General features: G+C 41.7%; 1 protein-coding gene across 1 annotated transcript in view; it reads left to right on the forward strand.

Moving 5' to 3' along the window:
- Shank3 (SH3 and multiple ankyrin repeat domains 3) overlaps positions 1 to 13493 on the forward strand; it is a 59427-nt gene that overhangs the window by 12717 nt on the left and 33217 nt on the right. The window contains exons 10-11 of the mRNA XM_008834799.3: positions 10907 to 11180; positions 13359 to 13489. Of these exons, the coding sequence (XP_008833021.1) occupies positions 10907 to 11180; positions 13359 to 13489 (405 nt within the window). The remainder of the gene's footprint in view (positions 1 to 10906; positions 11181 to 13358; positions 13490 to 13493) is intronic.

Genomic DNA, 13493 nt, shown 5'->3' on the forward strand with positions numbered 1-13493 from the left:
TTTAATTTTTATTTTAATTTTATTTTTTTTGGTCTTTTTGAGACAGGGTCTCACGGTAGCCTCAGCTGGTCTGGAACTTACTATGTAGACCAGGCTGGACTTCAACTCACAGAGCTCTACCTGCCTCTGCCTCCCAAGTGCTGGGATTAAAGGCGTGTGCCACTGGCTTATTTTTTATTATTTTGAGACAGGATCTTAGTCTGCATTCCACAGTGGCCTGGAACTAACTCACTATGTAGTCTAACCTGGCTTTGAACTCATGGTGATCCTTCTGCCTGCCTATAAAGTGCTGGGATTATAGGTATGAACCACTGTATCAGGCCCATGACCCTAATTTTTGTTCTGCTTGAACTTCATGAGTAGTTTCACCAAACCACCAGTGTTTCTCCTTTATTCTTTCTCTTTCTCTCCTCCCCAATAGGTTTTTCTTTCTCTTTCTTTTCTCTCCCTTCTCCCTTCCCCATTTCATCAGTTTTGCTATACAGTGAACTCCTGGATTCAAGCAGTTCTCTGGACTCAGACTACTTGTGACTGCAGGCACACACCACTGTGACTGCCTTTACTTTTCTTCATTAGTTCTGGAAATTCTTAGCCAGTTTAATGGTATGATCTTAAGGTTACTGGAAGCTTATATTTCATAGTACTTGTCCAAGTCCAACAATATTTTTGAAAGAGAAATAATTTTGGACTATTGCAAATACTTTTGGAGAAGAAAGAAAATAATAACTATATATAGCAAGACTGAAAATAGCTGTGTTTAAAATTTTATGATGAAGGCGACTAGGAAATTGGGTTACTGTTTGTGGCTTACAAGATTTTAATACAACTAGATTTATGATTGATAGTGCACTTGTATCAGTAAAGTATGTGAAAATATAACTTAAGATTTGGGAACCGATCCTGGTACTCTGGAGGCTGAGGCAGGATGATCATAAGTTTGAGACCAGCTTGGCCTATACAGTAAGACCCTGTCTTCTCCCTACTCACCTTCCCCCAAATAGTTTCAGTATTACTTATGTGGCGATGCTTTCCATATAATTTAATCTATCAAATAAGTCTAATTAATTTAGTTCTCTTCAGCATTACAGGGGCCTTTCTGGATTGTCCCAGAGTTAGTTTAGGGTTAAAAACAAACTTAATTTAGAACTTGATTTTGGGAAATTTGTCAGCATTGTCAAAGGTTGAAAAATGACTGGATTAGGGTCAGAGAGATGGCTTAGCTGGTAAAGGCACTTGCTATCAAGTCTGATGACAACCTGAGTTTGATCCCAGAGCCCACATGTTAGAAGGAGAGAACCAACTCCCAAAAGTTGTCCGTGTGTGTGTGTGGCGTGTGAACACACCACACACGCACACACGCACACACGCGCACACACACACACACACACACAGTAAACAAGCAAATAAATAAAAAATATCTGAATTAAAATGGGATCTCAAAGTACTATAAAATAGTAATCAAACAAAATCTGTTCATTATCTCAACAAAGTGATAATGAAAAGACATCAAAGGCAAATACAGAAGGTTACATAGACACCCCCCCCATTTCTTTTATAGGCTCTTTTTTTTTTTTTTTTTTTTTTCCCCAGAGCTCAGGACCGAACCCAGGGCCTTGTGCTTGCTAGGCAAGCGCTTTACCACTTAGCTAAATCCCCACTCCCCATAGGCTCTTTCTATGTAGCTTAGGCTGGCATCAAACTTGCTTTGTAACTCAGGATGGCCTTCAATTTGAGATCTTCCTGCCTCATCCTATTGGGTATTGAGTTTATAGCCTTGTATTACCACTCCTGACTGAACTTTTAAGTAGTTACAGAAAAGTCTTATCTGTTTTAATGGAGAAGACTTTTTTTTTTTGGTTTTGGAGACAGGGTCTCCCTGTAGCCACAGCTGTCTGGGAACTATGTAGACCAGGCTGGCCTCAATCTTACAGAGATCTGCCTGCCTCTGCCTCCTAAGTGCTGGGATTAAAGGTGCACCACCACACCTGGTCTAGGAAATTAAAAACGTGATTAAAAAAAAAAACTAATAAAGATAAAGCACAGGAAATTATCTTGATAAAATACAAACCCTGTTTCAACCTTAAACAAGGTTAAGGAAAACTTTTCACCAACTGAACTTTGTTCCTTTGGCCTGTTCTGTGTTCTGCCTTGGTAGGTTCATCCCTCTTTAGGCAACCTTCTGGTCACCTACTCCCTGGAGGTTGCTTTATGAATACCCTCTAGACATAGCACAATAAAGCCCAGATCTCATGGGCTCAAGTAATCCTCCCTGCCTCTGCCTTCTGAGTAGCTGGGACTAGCATGGCTGAACTTTTCTTTTTTTTTTTTCTCTTTTTTTATGTGTATGAGTGTATTGCCTGCATGTATGTGAGTGCACCCGAGTTGTGTAATGCTGCGGAGGTCAGAAGAGCGCTTCGGATTCCCTTGGAACTGGAGTTAAACACAGTTCATAGCTGCCATGTGGGTGCTGGGAATTGAACCTGGGTCCTCTGCAAGAGCAGTCAGTGCTCTTAACTGCTGAGCCATCTCTCCAGCCCCTGAACTTTTGTTCTTTTAACAGAGGAAAACCAGCTTCTTGTTTCTTATTGAGTTGCTTTGACTTTAAGGCTCATTTTTCAACATTTTTGTGATAAATTCTTTTAATTTTAGATGGGTTGACCATACATGAAAGTTGTGTTTTATTTTTCGGAGACAGGGTCTTATTCTTTAGCCCAAGCTGACTCTGAAGTCATGATAATCCTCCTGCCTTAGATGTGCATCATCACTCTTGGCTCAAATATTCTCTTTTACAAATTTCTCCAAATTCTTTATAACCAGTTAGTTTGCCCCTACTGTTTTGAAGAATCACTCTAGTATAAAAATTGCTGCCAGGCATGGTGGCGTATGCCTGTAGTCTCAGCACTTGGGAGGCAGAAGCAGATGGATCTCTGTGAGTTCAAGGCCAGCCTGGTCTACATAGTGAGTTCCAGAACAGCACAGGCTACAGGGAGACCCTGTCTCAAAAAGACCAAAAAAAAAAAAATTGCTATTATATCTTAACCAAAACACTTGTTCTACTTACAACTTCCTTTATAAAATATGCTCCACTTGTCTCATATATAGAATAGTTTCCCTTGTATTTTTAGAAGTTTTATTACATATACTAGACTTTTAACTCCTAGTATTCTTATTTTCTAGAGAAAACTGGTAAGCATTGTGGAAAGTTATATCAGCATTTGGTAGATGAACATCATCTCATGATACAAATTTCATGAACAGACTAAAATAGATCAAGCTTCTCTAGCATAAGAACACCAGAGTATATGTGCTTTAAACTTATGCTCAGTAATGTTGAATATTTATTAGCTTAACTAAGATTACAAATTATCGAAAAGTTTTGAAACCATTTAAAATAGGTATATATAGACATAGATATAGATATAGATATAGATATAATTCGCTTGTTTCTTTTGAGACAAGGTCTTTCACCATGTAGACCAGGCTGGCTTTAAACTCACACAGATCAAAACTCTGCCTGCCTCTGCCTCCCAAGTGCTGGATTTAGAGGTGTGCATGCCACCTCTAAGTAAGCATATTTTGTAAAACATTTATTTTTGAAAAAGTTCATTGATTAGCTTTTTTTTTTTTTTTTGGTCTTTTTGAGACAGGGTCTTCCTGTAGCCCCAAGCTGTCCTGGAACTCACCAGACTGGCCTCGAACTCGGATCTATGCCACCACGCCCAACTCATTGTTTAGCTTGTATTTCATTTACAGTTACCTAATTTGTTCATTTCTTTTTTGAATAGAGCCTAGGACCTCATGCATGCTAGGCAAGTGCCCCGCCACTGAGCTATATTCCCAGTCCCAACTTACTTGTTCTTAATCATTATGCTGGAATTCCTCATTAAAAAAAGATCATGAGACAATGTCAGGAAATGCTGCTCCAGACTAGGCTGTATTACGTAGATTGTTGAAAGGAAGGCACATAATAAATAGAGAATGTAGGGAGAGGATTTCCTTGGGTGTCCTTTTCTGCCTAAAGGCTGATGGCTTCCAAGGAACTCAGTGTCCTATGTTCCCTCTCTTGTGCCATCATCCTACATTGTTTTATTTCTCTTGACAAATCAAGTTAAGACTCAAAAATACCACAGAAACTGAGAAGCTAAAAAGTTAAACATGGTTTTTCTTTTTTTCTTGTCCCTCTCACATAAAAAGAAATTGATTTTTACTGCATGTTTTGCTCTAAGATTTGATTTATGAGTTTATAGTCTTAAATATCTAGCAGAGACAATACAAACCTGTCTTGACTACCCACCCAGAAAAAAAAAACAATTATGAAAACACTTCTTTAAATTTATTATCATTATAATTAATACTTAAAATTAACTAATTGTGTGTGTATATGGGAGCAGGAGGTTCATGTGTGCAGGTCAGAGGATAACTTGTGGGAGTCTGTTCTTTCCTTCTACCATGTGGGACCTGGGAATTGAACTCAGGATGGAATCCATGAGTAAGGCAAAGCATTTTTTTTAATGTGTATGAGTGTTATGCCTACATGTGTGTAAGTGCACCTGTGTCATGTGGTGCCCAAAGAGGACAGAGAGGGCATTGGATTCCCTGGAACTGGAGTTACAGACAGTTGTTAGCCACCATGTGGATGCTGGGATTCAAACCTGGGTCTTCCGCAAGAACAACCGGTGCACTTAACTGCTGAACCATCTCTCTAGCCCCAACAGTTTTTTATTTGGACAGGGATACCTTTAGTTATTTCTGAGCTCAAGAATTTGACCAGTCTAACTGTTAAAAAGCAGATCTAGGAGACTGGTTGTGGTAAAGGCCTATAATCTCCAAACTTTGGAAGTAGAGGTAGGAAAATCAAGAGATTAAGTTCAGCCTGGGCTACAAATCGAGACTCTTACAAAAATCAAAAAAACAATACTGCCCATTAAAAAATTATTTTATTTATTATTTTTATTTTATGTATATGAGTGTATTGCCTGCATGTGTGTAAGTGCACCCGTCATGTCTTCTGTACAGTCAGTGCTTTTAACTGCTGAGCCATCTCTCCAGCTCCAATACTGCCCATTTTTATGGCTCCCAAACTGACCATTTTTCTTGGAAAGATTTATCTAATTCTCCAGAAAACTAGGTTCTGAGATGGAGTTCCAGATGCTGGACTTAGTCTTATATTTCTGGGAGTTTCCTACAGAAATCTTTCATAAAACTCAGATAACCTGAAGATTCCCTACAGGACCCAGGACAGTTTTTGTTGCAGCTTTAGAAGCTAGTATGACTTCAGAAGCCATTGATTCAAATACACTCAAATAAACCCAGAGACTGTCACACAAAATGTAGTATTCAAGAGGGCCATGAGTGATGACCATCAGAGTTCAAGTAATTGCTTGTAGTTTTTATAAGTTCTTCATTTCTTCTGATACCATATCTGAATAAAGAAAAACCTTATATTTAAATTTTAAAGTATTTGCAGAAGCAAGACAAGAAATAGAATTTTGATGGGTTAGAAGTTAGTTGGTGCAATTTCTGGTTTCAGTTTCCTGTTTATATTGAGCATTGGTTTGTTCAGTTGGAATTTCAAGTGCCAATGCCACCTCCATATTATGGCATCCAAACTACGTTTTGCTTTTTTTTTTTTTTTTTTCCCCAAAAACCATCCCACTATGTTTTCTAAGTTTTGAGTCAGCTCTTATATTTTAGGCCATTGATCAGTTGCAACTTAATGTCTTCATTTTTTTTTCATGTGAATATTTAGTTGTTTGGCACTATTTATTGAGAATGCTTCTTTCATTTAATTATTATTCATTGCTGGTATATAGAGACATACTGGCTTTTGTACAGTGGTCTCGTGCCCTGTACCTTTGTTGTATTTGCTTATTATAAGCTTTAGTAGCTTTGTCGATGGATTATTGGAGATTTTCTATATGTGCAATCATGCCATCTGCAAGTAGAAGTGGGTTTGCTTGTTTCTTTCTACTTTGAATGCATTTCATTTGTTTTTCTTGGTTAAATGCTCTGGTTTGAACTCTTGTACTATGTTGAATAGTAGTAATGAATGGAGGCATCTTTGCCTTGCTTCTCATGTTAAAGGCAAGCCTTTCAGCCTTTCACTATTGAGTGTGATGGTAGCTGTACAAATAAAGATCCCTTATCACATTAAGAAGTTTTCCTTCTCTTAATAGTTTTCTGAATGTTTTATAGTGAAAGGATGTTGGATTATGTCAGATGCTTTTTCTGCATCAACTCAAATAGCCCTGTTGGTTTCCCCTTTATTCTATTGATGTATTACTATGTTGGTTACTAAAGTCTGAAGCTTTCTTCTTGGAATGCTTTATTTGGCCTTGGTGTCAGTAATACAGAATAGGTTAGAAAGTATTCCTTCTTCTATTTCTTTGGAAGAGTTGGAGAAAAGTTGATTTAATTCTTTAAATAAATGTTTGTAGAAATTCACAGTAATGCCATCTAGTATCCCCTTTTTTTTCGGGGGGGGGCATCTTTTTGAAACAGGGTCTCCCTGTAGCCCCAGCTGGCCTGGAACTTGCTATGTAGACCAGGATAGCCTTGAACTCACAAAGATCCACCTGCCTGTGCCCCCGGAGTGCTGGGATTAAAGGCGTGGGTTGTCACACCTGGCCTCTGCTAACCCTTTTTGGTTGTTGGTTGGAAGACTGATTTCTCAATTAGATTATTGTTTTAAGTTTGTTTAGATTTTCTATTTCTTCTTGAGTCAGTTTTTAAAATTTGTGGATTAAAAAAAAAACCTGTCTACTTGTCTAGTTTATCTAATTTGGTGGCAAATGATTATTCATATTATTTCTGAAAGATTGGTAATAATATCACCAAATCACTTCTGATTTTAGCTTTTTTTTTCCCATTTTCTCCTTTTTAAGTCAGTTTAGCTAAAAGCTTGTTGACTTTTTTGTTGTTGTTGAGACAACATCTTTTTATGTAGCCTGGCTGCCTTGAATTTTTGTGATCTTCCTGTCTCAGCCCCAGTGCTGGGATTATAGGTATGTGCCACCACATATAGATCTCCCAATGTTTAATTTTTTCAATGCTGGGGATGGGACACAGAACTTGGAGTGTGCTAGACAAGCTCTTTATCACTGAACTACATCATTAGTCTCACACTCTTTTAAATGTAGATGTTACCTACTAAAAGTGCCAAAAGTATTGCTGTTGAGTGGAATGTCCTAGATGTGTCAGTCAGATCTAATTGGCTAGTCTCCTATGTCCTCATTCATCTCTCTAGATGTTCTATCCATTAGTGCAAATGGAGCATTGAAGTTTTCAGTTATCATTGTGGAACTGTCCATTTATTTTTTAATCAGTGATGTTTATTTCGTATGTTTTGGTGTTCTGTTCCTTGGTGTGTATATGTTAATAATAATTTTTAATCTTCTTGTTGAATTGACACTCATACTGATGTATAATCTCTTCCTCTGACTTATTTGTTACTTTTTAATTTATTTTTTGGTATGTCTGTTTGTGTGTGGGTATGTAGGCATGTGTAGCCCAGAGGTCAGTCTTGGATGGTGTTCCTTGGAAGCCATTCACCTTCCTTGTTTTTTAAGACATGGTCTCTTACTGGGGCCTAAGCCTTGTCGATTAGGCTAGGCTGGCAGCCAACCCTGGGATCTTCCTGTCTCTGACTTCCAAGTTGCAATAACAAGTACATACTATGACACCTGGCTTTTTATGTGGTTCCTGGGATTCAAACTGAGGTCCTCATGCTTTCATGACAGATACTATACTAACTGAGCTATCTCACCAGATGTCTACATTTTTTCTTCTAAAGCTTATTTTATCTGATACTAATATGGCCACTCAACTCTTTTGGTTACTATTTAAGTGAGACATTAAAAAATTTTTAATTTGCAACCTATATATGCTTTTGAATCTAAAGTGATTCTCTTATAAACAGTGTAGTTGGATCACTTCTTTTATCTCATCAGTTGCTTTTTAAGTTGTATTGGAACAAAGACACATCCATTTGTTTACATATTGTTCGTGGCTGTTTTTATGCTACCATGGTAGAGTTGAGGAATGGTAATAGAGATTCTATGGTTTGCAGAGCCTGAAATAGTTACTGTCTCACTCTATAGAATGTTTACTGATAATAGTCTATCTTTTTCAATTTCCTGGCTATTTTCAATAGTATACTGTTTTTTATTATTTTTATTTTTTAAAGAGTGTTGTTCTTTTTTAAAAAAATGTTTATTTTTATTTTATTTTATTATTTTATTTTATTTTATGTGTATGAGTGTATTGCCTGCATATATGTGAGTACACCCATGTCGTGCAATGCTGTGGAGGTTAGAAGAGGGTTTCGGATTCCCCTGGAACTGGAGTTAAGGACAGTTTGTAGCCACCATGTGGGTGCTGGGAATCAAACCCTGGTCTTCTGCAAGAGCAGTCAGTGCTCTTAACCGCTGAGCCATCTCTCCAGCCCCATAAAATACTGATTTTTTATATAAATTTCTTTTTATTTTTCGGTTTTTTTTTTGGGGGGGGGTCTTTTTGAGACAGGGTCTCTCTGTAGCCCCAGCTGTCCTGGAACTCACTATGTAGACCAGGCTGGCCTCGAACTCACAAAAATCCACCTGCCTCTGTCTCCCAAGTGCTGGGATTAAAGGCATGTGTCACCATGCCTGGCTATTTTTTGGTCTTTTTAAGACAGGGACTCCCTGTAGCCCTAGCTGGCCTGGAATGTGCTATATAGACCAGACTGGCCTTGAACTCACAGAGATCTGCCTGCCTCTGCCTCCCGAGTGCTGAGATTAAAGGCATGTGCCACCATGCCCGGCTTATATAATTTTTTTTAATTGAGCTTTTATAAGTTCTTACAACAGTTCATAATCAAATTTAGACCCCGTCCCCCATCCATGCCTCCCCCATCTCCCCACTGGATCTCATGTATTCCACCATACATGTTAAATCCTATCCATTCAAGCATTTGTACCCAAATGTCATTCAGTGTAAATTCGTCTACTGGAGTCTAGTCAGCCCATCTAGAGATCATATGTAAGACATACTCTCCCTCACCCAGCAGCAGTCAGTCTCCAATAGTTCTCAATTTAGTGCCAGCCCACCACCTATTTCTCTCCTGCCCTTTGGGCCCTTGTTTAATTGAGTTGGTGTGGGTCCTGTGCTCAGTGCCACCATTACCACAAGTTCACAAGAGCAAACTTCCAGTGGCTTGAAAGCCTCTGCTTCCCTGTGTTCATGAACCAGCCCTGGCTCTTACAGTCTTTCGGCCCCCTCTTCCTCAATGGTTCCTGAGCCATAGGTGGATGAGGTTTCATTATAGGAGTCCTGTCCTATACTCTGAAGTCTCTTATTCTTTAAAACTTGGCCAGTTGTGACCTTCTGTGTGCATTTTACTCCGTTGTATACGGAAGCTTTACTGGTGAGAGTTGAGGAGTGCATAATTTTTCTCTCTAGCCCTCCCCCCACCCCGTTCCACTATGTTCTATGAGCCTTAGTTGTAGAGGTTCAACTGTAGATGTGCCACCTAGTACTGGGCATCTCTCAGACATATGTTCTTTGTGTCTGACCAGATATGCAATTCTGCAGTAGCCTCCATCTGTTGCAAAAAGAAGCTGCTTTGATGAGTAGTATATGGTATGCTTGTTTGTAAATATAAGGATTAATATTTAGCATATAGTAAGAAATTTCATTTATCTAGAGATATGATAGGGTTTTTTCTAGGATCTATATCTTCTCCTGCCATGTGTATTTGGCTGAGTTTACAGTGCCACCCATGAGTTCCCTCCCATTGAGAAGGCTTTAAGTCCAGTTAGATAGCTGTTGATTGCCCCCCCCCCCCAGAAAACAGCGCTACTACTGCACCAATAGAGATAGTTTGCCACGCCAGTCATTATGGTTATTAGGCTTTAGGGCTGGATTAGACCATTGATTATTTTTCTCCCTTGGCAGTTTGCATATCATCATCTAGCATTATGATAGCCAAACTTTGGTTAGAAGGCTTCCAGGTCAGTTCCTGATCCATTGCTTCAAGTCCTGTATCCTAAAGTATGTCCTGTCTTCAGCAGTAGGGTCTTATCTACTATGTATGAGTGTTTGCCTGCATGTATGTAAGTGCACCTGTGTTGTGCAATGCTCCTGGAGATCAGAAGAGGGCATGAGATCCCCTGGAACTCAAGTTATGGACAGTTGTTAGCCACCATGTGGGTGCTAGAATTTGAACCTGGGTCTTCTGCAAGAGCATTCAATGCTCTTAACCACTGAGCCATCTTTCCAGCCCCTATAGTACACTCTCTTAACACAGCAGTAGTCTGGTGAGGTTTGTCACATGTAGCTGAAGCTTGTAAAATGAGCAGTTCTGACAACAGTTCTGGGCATTCCCAAGGCCTTAGCTGGCTGAGGAGCAAGCATCTATCCTTAAAGCTAGGGTTGGAGGCAGTGTGATTGGAATGTGGCCCCCAGTGGTGACATTTATGTGGCCAACTGACCTGTTTCACCTGGAACCAAAGCAGTTCCTAGAACATATTTTAGATTTATTTATTTTTATTTGTGTGTGTGTGTGTGTGTGTGTGTGTGTGTGTGAGAGAGAGAGAGAGAGAGAGAGTTGAAGCCTGAAGTCAACCTTAGGTTTTGTTCCTTTGAAGCTGTCCAACTTGTTTTTTGAGACAAGTTCTCTCATTAAGATCTGGAGCTCATTGATTAGGCTAGGCTGGCCAGCAAGCCCCAGGGATCTGCCTGTCTCCACTTCCCCAGTGCTAGTATTACAAGTGCATGCCACCATGCCTGGCTTTTTATGTGAATGCTGGGGATTGACCTCAGGTCAATGGCAAGCATTTTACTGAATGAACTATCTCCCGGATCAATATTTTGGTTTTAATAGATCAATTGGTTTTCAGAGTCTTACTTGTGCCCCTCTCTATTCTAGTACCTTTCAGAGAAACCCCCAGCTATGCAAAGAGGCGACGACTGGCAGGCTCCAGTGGCTTGGCATCCCCTCGGCCCCTACAGCGCTCAGCCAGTGATATCAACTTGAAGGGTGACACACAGCCAGCAGCTTCTCCTGGGCCTTCGCTCCGAAGCCTCCCTCATCAACTACTGCTCCAGCGGCTCCAGGAGGAAAAAGATCGTGACCGGGATAATGAACAAGAAAATGATGTCCGTGTCCCCTCAACTGGCAGGGGCAGTCACAACAAGATCAGGTAGGAGGGGATTGGGAGGCCCTGGAGGGGTCAGAGTGAGTAGAGAGCCAAAAGGAATTGAAACTGGGAGACTGGGAAAGGTGGTGCCTGTGCATCGATGGCTTGAGGTAGGGGGCCTGGGTGGTTTTACTCATGTTGATCTCTGGTTGAAGCTGGGGCTTTCTCTGAGGACACTAGGCAGCTGACAGAGTTTTGGGTAGAGAGGATGTGTTCCAACATGTGGTTTGAAAACTCACTGCAGCATCTGAGCTGGCGGTGAGTTAGTTGGAAATGCCTTTCTTTGAGGGCCCAAAACTTACAGGTGACAACCAGCTCTGGTCCCATTAGGGAGTTATGTTCCTTCCCAACACTGTCCTAGCCCTGTATACCTAGAGTACTTTTAACATCTCACCTGAGCCATGCAACCCTATAAGCCAAGACACTTGTGGGACTTGACTTGCCCATAACTTACAAGTAGGAGGCATGGACTAGAGTCTCATGGCCTCTGTAGGCTGTAGAGGTGGCTGAGGGTGACTGCTGTGCTGGTTTCTCACTAATAAGGCAAAATTCATCTTCTTAAGGTGTTTCCTTTGATAAGCCCTCTAGGATGCCTGGGAGGCTTATTTTCTTGGACCCTGGTGCACTGTGGCCATTAGCCACTGTGGTTGCAATCTGTTTCCCTGTGCCTTGAGGTCAGGAACCATCTTTGTTGCTTCCTGCCATTTTTCCAAAGCCAGGTATATAGAACATAGGAAGTGTTTGGAAGACATTGTTGGACAAAAGTGTTACATAAGCAGCATGTTGTTTTTATAGTGTCAGCTAGCTCTTACAGCCTTATGGGTCGATGTGTCATTTAGACTGAGCTGCAAATATGTGTCACTGAGTTACCTCCACCACTTGGGAGGTTGTGCCTGTTAAGACCATAGTACAGGTTGGGATCCTGATGACCAGGCTGGGTCAGAGACTTGTCTAAAACCTCAGAGTAGGAATCAGCTTACCTGGGTCCAGATGTTTGGCAAATGGTTTTTGGTGCAGCAGGAGCTTATGCAAGGCCTTTTTTCCTGCACTGTTCCATTGCAGCCTGACTTCCATGTCACTTACTGGACCTCCAAGGTTGCCTGTCCTGCCCCAAATCACAGTTCTCTCATGAAGCTTTTGCTATTGTCCTTGGGTTTTCTAATGATTGAATGATCTGTTGTCTGAAAGAGCATATTCTAGGATCTTGTAGTTTGCCAAGAGGGCTGCTTGAGAATGGAGCTGTATAATAGAGACACTGGTTCCTGCTTTCATTTGTTTGTTTACACTTTGGAGTAGGCACGAAATGAACCCCTCTATGCTAGGGTCTCCAGCTTACCTGCTTTGTGGGAAGGCAAATTTTTTTTTTTTTCTTCTACATTTATTAGGTAACTGGAGTACCAAGTGTGTGTGTGTGTGTGTGGGGGGTGGTCCTGCCTCCCTCTCATAGCAGGGGGTCCTGACTGGGCATCTGAGGTAGACAGCTGAGCCCAAGGCTGAGAAGCACTTAGGTGGGCAGTGATCCAGGTTAAGGGGGCTGTTTTGATGTGATAGTGGTCTGCCAGTCAGAATGTGACTGAGCAAGTTTGGGTCCTCAGGCAGAGGTTGGCTGCAGTCCAAAAAAGAGAAGATGGCATTTATGGACCCTGTGTGGCTGCAGCAGCCCCTTGTTACCCACTGTTGGCTGAGTCTCATATGGAACCCAGAAATAGAGTCTGCAGGAGCTTACAAGGGGAGTTTGGAGCTGAGTTGGTTACTCAATCCCTGACCTAAGGAGAAGGGCCACAGTTAGGGTTAGGTGTTGGTAACAGTGCGGTAAATTCCCAAGTCCCAGAGAGCCATTGGAAGAGCAGGTGAATTTGACTAAGCAGGTTTTTGAGCCGAGAGCAAGATCTAGACCACAGACTTAATGTCTAAGCCAGAGAAATGTTCTGCGGAAGGTCGTGGTCGGTATAGATGGAGCATGGGCAGATCTCTAGGACGAGAGAATGCAGGCTCAGAAGCAAGAGCTTGGAGCGCCAAGCGCATGTTGGTGGTCAGAGTGTGAGGAGGCTGGACCATTGCGCCCCGCTTGCCCTTCCCGAGTCCAGGCAGCTTCTCTGGTGCCCGAAGCCCCCACGCCAGCCCTTCTCCAGTCCCTACCTGTCGGTTCTGCCCACCGTTCCCCGTGCGCCCATCTCCTAGCCTTCGCTCCGCTCCCGCGGCCCGCGTGGGGGTCTGCGGGGGGCGCCGCCGGCTTGGGCGCGCCGGCAGCCGCCGCCCGCAGAGGGAGGAGCCGGCGGAGGAGGCGGGGCGCCGAGCGGCCGCGGCATGGAGCGA

This window comes from Nannospalax galili, unplaced genomic scaffold, assembly GCF_000622305.1.
Source record: "Nannospalax galili isolate Female #2095 unplaced genomic scaffold, S.galili_v1.0 scaffold237, whole genome shotgun sequence".
Lineage (NCBI taxonomy): Eukaryota > Metazoa > Chordata > Mammalia > Rodentia > Spalacidae > Nannospalax > Nannospalax galili.